Here is a 14,416-nt window from a genome sequence, read left to right as displayed (position 1 = left end):
GTCTGCCATCCAAGTACCAACCAAGCCCACACCTGCTTAGCTTCAGAGATTCAGCTAAGGCAGGGTCGCCATTGGTCTGGCTACTGGCGTCACAAGTGGGCGTGTCCACTTAGATGTGCGTCTACCAGCCTACCCAGTGGACCGTAGCAAACGTTGCTCATCAATCCCGCGTTTAACGCTTTTTAACGGCTAATCACACTCACACCTGGTGGTATAAAATGTCACCTTTTAGCATGCAGGTGGAGGAACGTTTTTGTCCCTCTCCTTCAGTACGTTGGGGCAGAGATGCCGGCCATCATACTGCGCGGGGCCGCCACGCGGCCGTCTCGCTCACCTCTCCCATGCTGTGCAGCTGCTGTGCCAGCGTGCGCACGTGTTCCTGGGAGGCCAGCGGGTTGATGTGCTCCTGGACGTCGCTGACAAACTGCTGCCAGGACGTCAGCTGGTTGGGTCCGCTCAGCTTCCTCCAGGCGGGCAGCGCGGCCAGGAGGCGCTCCGACAGCAAGGTCATGGGGCCGCACCTCTGAGACCCCCCCACCGTGGAGAGAGGAGCACCCAAGGGAGACACGCGGGAGGGGGGAGGGGGAAGAGAGGGAGTCAACTTATGTGCCAGCGTGATTTATTGTGAGTACCGTTTTTGGGTTGTGTGTGTGTGTGTGTGTGTGTGTGTGTGTGTGTGTGTGTGTGTGTGTGTGTGTGTGTGTGTGTGTGTGTGTGTGTGTGTGTGTGTGTGTGTGTGTGTGTGTGTGTGTGTGTGTGTGTCGAAAGTTTGAACCAGCATGTTAAGGTTCAGGTGGAGCAATCCTGGTGGTGATGGAGAGAAATGAATACATCTGCAATATGTTGTGCAGGGATGTCCGATACCTGATATGCAAGAGCAGAGACTGATTCTAAATGAAATGTAAATTAATTAAAATAAAATAGATTCAAAGTTGCATCTCCTTTAGATCAATTTCTTTCAGCTGCGTCACCCGAATTCCCCATTATTGGTGTGTGTGTGTGTGTGTGTGCATGTGCGTGTGTGTGTGTGTGTCTGTGTGTGTGCGTGTTCTACCGAGATGATGGAGGTCCTCAGCTCCTGCAGGTGGATCCTCAGTGTCTTCATGTCTTTAGAGTTTGATGCTCCGACGTCCATGACGAACAGCTTGTCGCTGATCTGAAGGTCGGTCCCAAACCTGGAGGGCACACAGCAGCCAGCTCCACTCAATGACCGGACACAAGTGGAGCAGCACATCTGGGATGTATAAATATATATTTATATATAATATTTATGAAAATAATATTTCCAAAATAAATTAGTCCGAAATTTGGTTCACAGCATTTTTGCACCAGCCTGATATCACACAGAATAGGTGATAGAGAAGACATTTTAATTGATTTAGAACTCCCCGCGATAGCAGAGTTCATAGTCTCTATAGCGGTCGCCTTTATGGTCGTTACTATGGTCAGCAACATTTTCCCCCATTTAGCGATAGAGCAGACAGATCGTAGAAGTTCCCCGTTGGCCCGGGGCCCAATACTTTACCTAGTCAAGAATAGAGAGAAGATTTACATTTCTCGATATTCCTTTAACTAATACAGCAGTACAACTTCCCTCTTCTAACCCGGTCTTCTAGCTCTGCACTTAAAATACACGTACGAATGAAGCATGAAGAAGTGGGGTTATTTAAAAAAAGATGATAGCATTGCCCCACGCCAGCTGGTCGACCGACCTCTGGGCCCTCCTGAGCCACGGCTAGAAAAACCAAGGTGGATCGACTGAGTTTAACTAGCGCTTTCATCCAAAGTGCTTAACAATATTGGCTGACATTCACCTATTCACACACACATTCACACACCGACGATGACGCTTTGCTCAGGGACACCTCGACACTCGGCTAGGAAGAGCCGGGGATCAAACTAGCAACCTTGCGGTGACCAGCCAACCCGCTGTGCCCCACTGAGCCGCAGCCGCGGCTGCCGGGACGTTACCACGCACCTGTTCTTGACTTCCTTGAGCAGCACCCTCTCCTTGTCGTAGAGGAACTCTCCGGAGAAGGCCCGCGGCACGTTGGCCAGGTCGGCGTGGGTGCCCACCAGCGACACGGCCAGGGGCTTCTGCAGGCGGCCCGCCAACGCTGAGGGAGGGGGGGGGCGCGGCACACACACACACACACACACACACACACACACACACACACACACACACACACACACACACACACACACACACACACACACACACACACACACACACACACACACACACACACACACGCGAATATTATGAAAACCCAATGATGGAAATATATAACATAGTTGGAAAAGTTCTCTTATTTGTGAGCTTGCAGCCGACTCAATGCAAGTGACGCTAAAAAGTGGATCGTCTCACACATGCAAACGAGAAGGGTCATTCCTTCTCCTTTGCATGTTCATGAGTAGAAGGGTAAGTCGATATTCGGCCGCATATGCAAAATGGAGGAAAAATTGCTTCACGGATGAATCGACCAGCATTTCCCCCGGTAATTATTCCCCCCCCCCCCCCCATCCTGACAACACCCAACACACACATGAGCACGCACACTTATGAGCACACACACACGCGCGAGCCCGCACGCACACACACACACGAAGCGCACATGCACACACACACACACACACACACACACACACACACACACACACGCGCCGGGCGCTGACCGATGTTGTCCGAGGGAAGGGAGAGGGCCTTGAGCGTGTTGAGCCAGTAGGTGATGTGTCCCAGCTGGGTCTCGTAGGGCTCCTCCAGGCTGAACAGCACCAGGTGCAGCGCCGTCACGTCGTTGGCCGCAAAGTAGTCGTAGGCACACTGGTACACAGGGTTCCCAGAAAACTCCCACACGCTGAAGTCCCCCACGCCTGCAGGGGGCAGCAGAGAGCATGGGTGAATCTCCCCTTTCCTATGTACCTACAGTATATATGCCTGAGGGCTGTCTGGTCTGTGGATTGAAAAGGTGGACTGTTTCAATGCTATAGCTACAATAAAATCGATTGCCATTCAAGTCATTTAGCAGACACTTTTATCCAAAGCGACCGACGGGGAGTGAATTTAGATTATATTAAATAGCAGGGAAGATTTAGGGCACCTTGCTCAATGATGCCTACGCCCTATATGTATATTGTACATGGGGGGGGTATCGAACCCTGTGCCTTACTGCTGGGAGTTAAAGAACCCTAACCCCCCCTAGACTATCCCGCCCCCTATACCCAGACTAAGTGGTGTAATATTGTGTTTTACCGCAGCTCAGTTCATTTTGATTTAATCGCTATAAGTGCTATAAGGCAGCTAATGACGTGCAGGTTCTTCATCTCATGAAGTGCAGAACAGTGGACTTCAAAACTCAGCAGAAAACTCAGCAAACCTTCAGCTGCAGCAAGGAACCGTCACAGACCGTAATGTAACCTCGCTTTCAATGAATTCATTAATTCCTCAGTGAACATCTTGATGTCTACCTAACCCCTCAACCTTAGTCATTTTACAACGTTGATCTCTTTTTAAATTCCTATCACCTTCTACCATGACGCCCACATTTTCCATGCGAGATTAAAAAGGCGCATCTCATCTCATCCCAAGTGTCCTTTGGATGATCGTATTATCATGAGTATCAGTATGATCTTACCCTCCCTACACGCCGGGGGCCAGTGTCAGTATGATCTTACCCCTCCCTACACCCCGAGGGCCTCACCGTTGATGTTGGTGTTCTGGATGTCGATGGCCCTGGTGGCCAGCTCGTCGGCCGAGGACAGGGCGTTGTGTACGGGGGAGAACACCTCCAGCACACCCTTGGTCAGGCTGGGCTCGAACATCATGCTCCGGCTCCTCACGCTCACGTTCTCACAGCCGGGGTACAGGTTGGAGATGCTCACAGAGACTACAGGGAGATGGACACAACACAAGGGGTTTAACGCAACAATCCAGTGTTAGTGGGTTCTGTGTGTGTAGGAATATACATCTTTACGTACAAACACAGGCAATGTTTTGAATGCATTCACCAACCTAGATGAATTGGGCTGAAAGTGTATATGTAACTATTGTATGTAATCATTTTATCAGACAGTTGGTGACTTGTCGTCGGTATGTTTGGTTTGTATGAAGGTCTATTTTCAGACACATGGGGGTGCTGTTTCCACACAAAAGGAGAGCGCTTGTGGGATATTTCGTCAATGTTGCAAAGCTCCAGAGAAAGAAATAATTAATCTCCAGTTCAGCCACGTTTTAAACACTTAAGAGCTTTAGAAAGTGGATCCAACCTGATTGGTCAGTCACTGATCCAACAGTCACTGATCAAAGATGTGCATGTATGTGATTTTCAATCCCAAAAGAATAAAAGCAAAAAATAGAGTTCCACAGAAAAAAATCTAATCGAAGCCAAAAACGTCTGAATGTACGCATGAAAACAATACTCTAGTCCCAAGTAACAGATGAAACATTGTGTAGGCAGGAGTACAGATAGGAATCTATGGGGGAATTCAATCCATGCAGTGGGGCAGAATTTGAGGCCTGCTTGGGTTCGCTCATTTCCAGAGACAGCTGACTGACTTTTCATTATAAATGTTCTGCTCTGGTCCTGAGGAATGAAGCGCTGCCCCAACATCTGTGGCCACATCTTTCCTCTGGCAGCAGGCCTAAATCTCCTTTTTTTTGGGTTAAAGGGAACATAAGCTATTTTCCGTGTGTGTGTGTGTGTGTGTGTGTGTGTGTGTGTGTGTGTGTGTGTGTGTGTGTGTGTGTGTGTGTGTGTGTGTGTGTGTGTGTGTGTGTGTGTGTGTGTGTGTGTGTGTGTGTGTGTGTGTGTGTGTGTGTGAGCAGCCAGCTTTATTTAGACTGGAGGAATGTAGATAGAGAGTGATATAGACAGAATGAGATATTGATCAAGAGAGCTATATTGGTTTCACCTGCACCCTTTCTTGCAGGTATTAGTCTTGAAATTAACTCTTTAAACTGAGGCCGGCTGTTTCAAAGCAACAGCTATGAATATCCGAGTTTCCAGTTTCCAAAGGCAGAACCATGTGGGTCAACATGATGATGCTGAACCCACACATCACCACATGCTGACCTTCCTGACAATTTATAGTGCAGAGAACAGAAGAAAACCAAGTGCATTACCTATACATTATATATATATTTCTTTTAACTACCATGTCAATGTCTCCGATTTGTAATTTCCAAATCATAGCATGCATCAAAAACAATCTCTTCATTCTGGTAAGCATTTCCCCAGAGTGTTTAAAAGGCTTTAAAGAAATCCGGTCTGAATGTTGGGCTACAGAGGCCCTGGTGCTTCAGATGAGCAACTCTAGACGGCCATTATCAGGGAGGGAAGCAGGCCTCATGTAGGAGATAATGGTGCCGGTAAAGAGTGGTTAAGGACCAACACAATAGAATGTATTTCTGTGTGTGTGTGTGTGTGTGTGTGTGTGTGTGTGTGTGTGTGTGTGTGTGTGTGTGTGTGTGTGTGTGTGTGTGTGTGTGTGTGTGTGTGTGTGTGTGTGTGTGTGTGTGTGTGTGTGTGTGTGTGTGTGTGTCTGTCTGAGGGTGTGTGTTTGGGTGAAAGGATGAGTCTATATGAGGGTGTATGTGTGTGCACATGACGTGAAGGCATGTGTGTGCGTGTGCGTTCATAAAAGAGTGCGTGATTAAGAGAGAGAAAGGAAGACGGAACACGCCGGAGACACAGATAAGTTAAGAGAAACATTAACAGGGGGGACGTGTGCGTGTGTGTGTTTCTTGTGTGTGCGTGGGGTTCTTTGTGAGCCTCAGTAATCACTGTCTGCAGGTCTGACTGGAGAAGAAGACAGTCAAAGCCCCGAGGGCAGGCGTTGGCCTCAGCTGTCAAGGTTATCAGGTTAGGATGGTGAACAGAGCACAAAGCGCTCAGCAGAAAACAGGCCATGAACCTGTGCTCGAAGTGCCCGCGGCCAGGGCCCAGATTGAATCAAAAGGAATACAAAAATAGCCCACAAAATACCCAAATATGACAGTCACGCTATGACGCTATCCAAATATCTCCTTTGCAATTTGCTTCATTTAAGTCGCCATTGTTTTGTCAAATCGTAGTTCACGCAAAAGACTCCCCTGATTATTGTGGTGTCTCCGTGGTTTGTTTATTCGTGACGCGACGGACTTAGGAGACCTTTCCCCCTTACCGGCGGGCTTGGAGGCGATGGGGGAGCTGGGGTGGCGCGACGGGTTGGACATCCTCGTCCTCTTCCTCCTGAACAGGCTCCGCAGGATGCCGCACTTCAGGGACTCCAGCAGGGTGCTCTTGCCCACTCCCTGGTGCCCGAACAGCTTGAGCTTGATCCGGGGCTGCAGCAGCTGGCTGGGACGCAGCTGCTGGATGTAGCTCAGCTTGTGGTTGTCCTGGGGAGAGAGACCCAACGCTGTTGAAAGCTGAACCCATGGGTTGTGCAGCACTTTCCCTTGGCTTCGTAGCTACTCCAAATTTTTGGTTGTATGCTTTGATTGCTCTCAGCTTCACTTGTACAATCGCTTTGGATTAAAGCGTCTGCCGAATGACTAAAGGTTCATGTTTTAGTGTTTCACAATGTGTTTGGAGGAGATAGTCCTTGAGGTGTTTACAACTGATTTAAGATCATCAGTTAGGTAAAATGCAAACAGAATTTATGCAAACTGTTTAGAGTATACCCAATGCTTATCATATGCATTCGATTTAATAAACAATCTAAAATCAGTTTATTGGTCTACAAAATGCAGCGAGTTCGCTGCTTAGTTTATCAGTTATACATTATTTGTGTTTTCATCTGCAACATTGATTCTCGACTGAAGGTGTTGCTAGCACCAGAGCTAAGATGACGGAGAAGTTGATCGAGTCTAGCAGACTTGATAGAATGACGTTGTTCAACACCTCCACACAGCGACTTCAATGTCATCCCCCTATTCAGCCCTTCCCTCTGATTCTAACAGCATTCAACCCACCGGTGTTGCTATGCTCAGCTATGGTGGTGTCTCGGTGTGCTTGTGTGCTTGTGTGTGCATGCGTGCGTGCGTGCGTGCGTGCGTGTGTGTGTACCTTTTTAAGCCTGCCGAGCAGTACGAAGATGACTTCGTGTTGTTCGCTTGAGGCCAGATCTTCTGCAGTCTTGCCGTCCTTTGGAATAAAAAACAACAACAGGAGATCAAACCTAATGTTCTACGATCAATTCCCTCCATACACTTCCATCAGTTTAGAGACATGCTCATCATACTCCTAATGCCACTCAGGCCTGGTTCACACAGAAAGGTTTCCATAGCGTTGATTCCTGCAATCGATAAATCTGTCCCAAATCTCAAATAAAGAAACATTTTATCTGTAATAAAATATTTTCTAACAATATACTTCCAAAACTTTCTGAAGAAAAGGGCAAAACATGTCTTACTAATACGCAACACTCTACGGTCAGACTCAAACCATTTCGGAAATTCAAGTTCAAACCGATAACATATTATATGCACCTTATGTGAGGCAGCAATTTTTTTAAAGTCATTCCATTCAACAGTCCAAATAACACATCCTGAGGAACCAAACAATCGAAGACGCTGAGCAAAAAGGGCCTATAAATTATACATGACCCCAGTAGCTGCCTCCTAGATTAAACATGTATAGCATCTCAGCCATAATGCAATATTAACAGGCAGGGGATTGACGACAGAGGAGGAGAGAGGAGCCTATGGATGTGTAGCTCGTCTACTCTAGGTTGACTCCAGAGAAAGCCTCTTTCTCATTTTTAATGTCACTTATTCAGCTTAAAACATTGAAGCGTCAAATCAATGTTAAAACATTTATAGAGGACCCTTATAGCTGGCTATACAACCAGCTGCCCCAAACCCCAGTGTTGATGCCTGTGTCCCCTTCCCTTCAGAGAAGTATTACTAAAGCCCTCTGTAGAAAGACATCAACGCTATATGTGGAGTGATTTGGGGATAGCATTTAGACCGTGCCACATCATAGGCTGGGACTAATCTATTTAAAATCACACATGTATATAATCTTTGCAAAGAAAATGCTGTTCGCCCATCTAGTCAATGTACAATTGCATATATAACATTTTTTTATTTTTTTATAGGGTATTTTATGAATCTAAATATATGCTAAAGATATTACTATGAGCAATATTTGTAATAACTTTATCAATGTGTGCTAAAATGTAAATAATTCCATTTTATTCAGGTTAAATAGGAAGACATTTCCCTTTAGCTGCACACTCAGCAGTATCACTAATCCTTTGATCAAATAAGAACATACATTTATTTAGCCAATGTAATCACTGTGCATCACTTATGCAGTTTGAGCCAAGAAGGACACACAAGATCATGGACACCCAGTATCAGCCTGATGTGGGTTCAATGGGGACACTTATTAGGACGGTGTCCCTGACATTATTCACACCCAAAGCCTTGCATTCACCAAAGAGGCAGATCCCAATCCTCTTAGTGTCCCAAATCTGCTTTCAGCGCTTTCCTACTGTTTAGCATATATAGACACGTATATTACATATACATAAAAACGGGGTGAATAAAGGAAAAGACTTGCTTGACAGCCCAAGCATAAAATTAACTTATCCAAATGAATCTGCATGCCAACCACCCAGGGTGTTTACTCTTATTCATACATTATATGTCTCCTATTTTGGCTCTTTTTGTGTTCTGGCACTGATATCATGCAAACAGCCTGAGGAAGAAACAGCATTGTTATTCTGCTGGCTACCTTTTCAAGGTCAGGCAACAGTGCCCACGACGGTTTGGTGCGAGTGTTGTCTTTGGCATTGAGAGTGTGTGTGTGTGTGTGTGTGTGTGTGTGTGTGTGTGTGTGTGTGTGTGTGTGTGTGTGTGTGTGTGTGTGTGTGTGTGTGTGTGTGTGTGTGTGTGTGTGTGTGTGTGTGTGTGTGTGTGTGTGTGTGTGTGTGTGTGTGTGTGTGTGTGTGAGAGAGTGATTGTGTGAGTGAGAGAGCGTTGACTCACGTTGGTGACAGCATCGATGTTAGCTCCTGCCAGACACAGATGTCGGACCACCTCCAGAGCCCCGTTGTTGGAGGCGAGGTGCAGGGGCGTTCTGCCGTACTGCACACAGCGGGGGGGGGGAGAGAAGAGCCCGTGGTGAGTGGAGTGGAGAGGATGGAAGGAGGTTGGTCGTTTGTTTTTTAACAAGAGAATCTACATTTGTAGAAAGTCGTGTTTTGATCGGACACTTCTAAAGTGTTGCTCCTTCAGCTCATGTATTTTAGGGAGGGGAATCGGCTAAGGGAGTCCGCAGGGACCTCACGTTGCAACGTTTGAGTGCTGGTACGGTACGTATTGCGATTGGGCATAAGTTGCGATTCAGTTAAAAAAAAACGATATTTCTGAGGAGATTCAGCATTTCAGCTAAAAACACTTGAGTCACCATGCGCCCGATTGAGTTACAAGTGAAACAAATTGAGTTACATAACAATTCAGCAGGAACACACACGCACACACACACGCACACCTCATCACCGCAACCCATGTTGTCGGTTGGAATTCCCTACTTGCGTTCCCATATTCAATTCCAACATTTAGACGTTTTGGATGTGTTACACGGTAACCGAGTATTGATTGAAACTCTAGAACAGACCTGCAGTGCCAGGAGGAGAAGAAAAAAAGGTTCTGCTAGCGGGTCTGCAATGATGTGCGGACTACAAATGACACCGTGGTGCAGAACATCAAACAAAGCCTAGACTCCGAACGGGACACAGTATGCATCGTTTCGTAACCACGTGCGGAAACTAACGCCCATCTGTTAACTGACAGGGCCGGGGAATGAAAAATCAATAAGAAGGGGTGGGGGTTTTCCGTGGTTTGCTGCTGGAACTGTACGCTAACACACGCGTAATGGAGACTTCCCTTCCCCGAGGGAAATATGAGCACATCTGACAAAACAATAGATAAAAGTGAAGCGATGTTGAGCAATATCAACCGGCTCTCCTTCCACTTGTGGCCGTGCGAACAATGCCGTTGTACCAACACAACAAAGGGGCGTGATGGCTGGCCGTGGTCCCGGGTCTCAAGACCTCCGTCGCCTCGGGGTTTGTTTAACCACGGCTCGGTCGCGACGATACGCAGCCTGTTCTGTCTGCTCCACACAGACTCCCCAGTGCCTTCGACCTCCACATCACACTCGCTTGAGCTGTGGTGACGGATTCAATTAGCACCCATGTGATTCAAACAAAGAAAGAAGCGGTTCAAAAGTTGAACCAGGGAGGGAGGACAGGGAGACGTTCTTGTTTAGTATAGTTTAGCATGTTTAGCATAGAGCTGGAGGCGAAAGGGGCCAACAGGCCGAGATGCGTGCTGTAATGGTTCAAGAAAACAAACAGATCGTCATACAAATCGCAGCACTTTCTTCACTATCAAAACTAGAGTGTGTTTGTGTGTGTGCAGAGACAGCCCAATGCATGAGCTCCGGCTGCACGAGTCCTCTTGGATCTGAATATATTTAAAACGGCCGGTGTCCTCTATAGACACAAGACCAAGGTCCAATGTGTGGGTAGCCATGTCAAAACAAAACCTTCAGAGGGAACGGCTCGTTGGGCAAACACTGAATGCACACACGCACACATGCACACACAATGTGAAACAGGGAGCCTCCTGTTTGCGGTTTCTATTTTAAGACTACGATGGAAGTCGTGATGTTGACCGTTTGTTTGCATGTCACCAGGCCAAGCAGGTTACCCGGGATATCGGTGATGCTGCTTGGTAGAAAATGCTGCCCCGTTTTCTTTATGAAATCATAAAAGCACCACGGACAAAGAATGTCCTCGTACATTCCTTAGTTAGGTGCCGCTAAAACACAGTGAAACACCGGTCATTATCGGCCAAGACCACACCGATCTCAGCTTCAGGTAGGACAACAGACATACTAGCTGGGAGACCTAAAGGGAAGAGATTTAGAGCTTCAATAGTATCACAATTCAGACGTTAGATTACATGGTCTAAAGTCTGGGTGAACGGGGTATTTTTTATTATTGTTAGCTTAAAGGAGACCTATTATGCTTTTTCGACTTTTATGACCTATAAACGTTGTTATAATGATTGATAGTCATGTTTAACCATACACAAAAAACGATGTAGATTTTCGGGAAACTCTTCCTCTCATCCGGGCGCTTTCAGCATTCTCTGTCAACGCTCGGTTTCGTCCTTCTCCGCCCCCTCGCCCCCCTCCTGCCAACCCAACTCCGTTGTGATTGGTTAGCTTCCTTGAAGCGCGCGCGCGGGCAGATTTGACCAGGCATATGGGAGCGCGGCAGGAGTGCCTCTACGTAGACGACTTCCCGGAAATGTGAAGAAGTGAATCGCAAACATTGTCCCGAGTGTTTAGCGCTCTGCACAGCCACCCCAGACTGTCAGCAGGGAATACGTCGAAATGCATGTACGTCATTACTTGACACTTTAGTATGGTTAAACATGACTATCAATCATTATAACAACGTTCATAGGTCATAAAAGTCGAAAAAGCATAATAGGTCCCCTTAAACATTGGCTTAGACCATGATGATGTTGCTGGAAGCGGGGGTCTTCAAGCGCACAACTAATAAATCAACAGACAACTCGCACATCTGGGCCAGCATTAGTAATCAGTAAAAAAAACCTCTTCCTTTGTCGTCATCTCTAACTGGTGTGACTGGTGGGACTGGTCCAGGTTTAATGGGAGGAGACGAGCCTGACCTTGTTGGGCAGGTCCAGTCCGGCCTTGGCCCCGCAGATGGCGGCCACGATGGGCAGGTTGCCGTCCTTGCACGCGATGTGCAGTGCCGTGTTGCCGTGGCGATCCTGCTGGTCCACGTGGCAGCGGTGCCTCAGCAGGCAGAGCGCCACCTCCAGCTGACACCTGCGCACGGCCAGGTGGAGCGCCGTGTGGCCGTCCTGGAAACACGGCGCACACACGCACACGCGCACGCACACGCACACGCACACGCACACACACACACAGAGACACACACACACACACACACACACACACACACACACACACACACACACGCACACACAGAGACACACACACACACACACACACACACACACACACACACACACACACACACACACACACACACACACGCACACACACAATGTTGTTCTAAATCCACCCTTTATTAAATAGCACAATCTGCATTTTAAACTAACGGCTGACTGAGTGTTTTCAGTCCGGTTTTTGGAGATATAATGATATAATGTCCCGTTGGATGCATTGGATTCGCATACCAAATAAGTCTCTTGAATTTTGGGTACGTTTCTCCTTCTTTTAGTGCAACTCTCGCCAAACAATGTCTGACAGACAAAACCGGGATGGGGAATGCCTGTTCACCTCTCAGCTGCTGCCCTTCACTTTTCCCACCACAAAGGATTCAAACCATCTCTCGGTCTCGCCTGCTGAGGTGGTGAACCTCCTCCACGGGCAGGGGGGGGGAGACCACCTCTGCACTCCCGAGACACACCCACCTTGTCGGTGGCCTCCATGGTGGCCCGATGCTCCGCCAGACACTCCACGATGTCGGCGAAGCCGCGCGCCGACGCCGTCAGCAGCGGGCTCTCCCCCTCGCGGTTCTTGGCGTCCACGTGGCAGCCGGCCTGGCACAGGGCCCGCGCCACCGCGGAGTAGCCGTGCCAGGCCGCGCAGTGCAGCGGCGTCTCCTGCTCCTGATAGGGTGGGAGACCGACGGAAGGGAGGGGGGGAGGGAGGGTGGGAGAGGGAGAGGGTGAAGGCGCTGAGGTTGACCTGTGGGTCTCTTTGTCGATTCCTCTCGGTGGAATCGAGGCACTTTGAGGTCTTGGATCCATAGTTTCTGACTCCTCGGTGGTGGACATCCTGAATCGATGGTCTCACGATCTTTATCAGTCGACATATTTGGAATCATAGTTTCTGACTCCTTAGTGGAAGTTAGAAATCGAACGTTGAATCTAATGTCCCAACTTTATATTGGCAGACATCTTTGACCTAAGGACTCCTTATTAGTAGTAGTTTTTCTTACTTAATCTTAATCAGCTAGGGATTGTCCTCATAAAAAGGTCAAGTCCTTTATATTCACTTTTTGTAAAAGCTTTGGACAAATTTGGTGAAGGGAGACTAAAACAAAGATATGTCAGAGTAACTAATTAGTTAACTGACCGTCACAAACTCAAGTTTAACAGTGTACATAACAGTGTACGCCAGTGATCATAATAGACACCATGCCTTACAGTGTTGAAACCACCAGGTAATGTGTTGAAGACAGGCCGATTGATGTTCTTACCCGGTCGGACAGGTCCGGGTTGGCTTTGATGCTGCAGAGGTAGGTGACCACGTCCACGTTTCCATAGCGAGCGGCCACGTGCAGAGCCGTCTCCCCGCTCTGCGCGGAGAACAACAGAGGACCGTTCGACTTTGAAACGCAAGCCCTTCTTACTTTGACGCCTCTTTTTTAGGGAGCGTCCACAAATGCCGAGCAGTCGTTGTAGTGAGGTTCTGCTAAGAAGAGTTTCTCAACCTGGGAAACAATTAATATTCATAGGGAAGACTGGCAGGCAAATGCAAATTGCTTCAAACGATACAGCAAGTCATGAATTTTTGAGTCATGATTCTATCCTTAAATACAGTTAGATACATGCTCTGAGGACTCAAAATACTTGCTGACACAAGCATGTGCTTAGGCAGCCTTGAGAGCACACAGGCACACACACACACACACACACACACACACACACACACACACACATGCACGCATTGTGTCCATAACTCATGCTAAGTGAACTCAGGGAGGAGCGAGCGCTGTTCACTCTCCATCGGGCGATCAAATGCCGTCGGGGTTAATTGGACAGATTTCTACAACAATCCTGCTTTACAGGCAAGACCCAACAAGATCACCAGCATTAAAAGCAGGTGTGAACACCCATGCAGTTTAACCTACATGAGGGCATCGCACACACTCACACACACACACACACACACCCTTATTCAGCAAGTCTTGTTTCTATGGCAACAGCAACAGAAATGCTACCGTTACTGATTTTCTCCTCTAGTGGGTGCTGTGTGTGTTTTTTGTGTACATGTATGCATGTGTGTGTATCCGCATGCTTGTGTTGGTTACTCTTGTGCGTTTCCTGGTTCATATGTAAGTCACGGGTGAAACAAAAATTCCACGTGAGACTTGATCGGTTTGATCGGATGGGTGGTTGTGTGCATAAAATATGCTGATGCAGGAATGTGTGAGGACTGAAATGGCTTGATGCGAGTGAAATGTGTATGTGTGAAGCATGGGATGAGGGATGAGAGAGAGGGAGAGAGAAGGAGAGCGGGAGAGAGAGGGAGAGGGTGGGAAAGGGAGCAGCAGCGAGAGAGAGCGAGAGCGAGAGAGCGAGAGCGAGAGCGAGAGCGAGAGAGAGAGAGAGAGAGCAAGAAAGAGA

At 47.8% G+C, this 14,416-nt stretch overlaps 1 protein-coding gene across 1 annotated transcript in view; it reads right to left on the bottom strand.

The window, feature by feature from the left end:
- Positions 1–14,416, bottom strand: part of LOC130383902 (death-associated protein kinase 1-like) — a 53,213-nt gene that overhangs the window by 4,853 nt on the left and 33,944 nt on the right. Inside the window, exons 15-25 of the mRNA XM_056591797.1 lie at positions 13,267–13,365; positions 12,476–12,673; positions 11,702–11,899; positions 8,981–9,079; positions 7,053–7,130; positions 6,166–6,382; positions 3,705–3,890; positions 2,680–2,877; positions 1,979–2,117; positions 1,055–1,175; positions 335–523 (exon numbers count right to left, since the gene is read on the bottom strand). Of these exons, the coding sequence (XP_056447772.1) occupies positions 335–523; positions 1,055–1,175; positions 1,979–2,117; positions 2,680–2,877; positions 3,705–3,890; positions 6,166–6,382; positions 7,053–7,130; positions 8,981–9,079; positions 11,702–11,899; positions 12,476–12,673; positions 13,267–13,365 (1,722 nt within the window). The remainder of the gene's footprint in view (positions 1–334; positions 524–1,054; positions 1,176–1,978; positions 2,118–2,679; positions 2,878–3,704; positions 3,891–6,165; positions 6,383–7,052; positions 7,131–8,980; positions 9,080–11,701; positions 11,900–12,475; positions 12,674–13,266; positions 13,366–14,416) is intronic.

This window comes from Gadus chalcogrammus, chromosome 6 (assembly GCF_026213295.1).
Source record: "Gadus chalcogrammus isolate NIFS_2021 chromosome 6, NIFS_Gcha_1.0, whole genome shotgun sequence".
Lineage (NCBI taxonomy): Eukaryota > Metazoa > Chordata > Actinopteri > Gadiformes > Gadidae > Gadus > Gadus chalcogrammus.
This window is presented reverse-complemented; position numbering and strand designations above follow the sequence as displayed.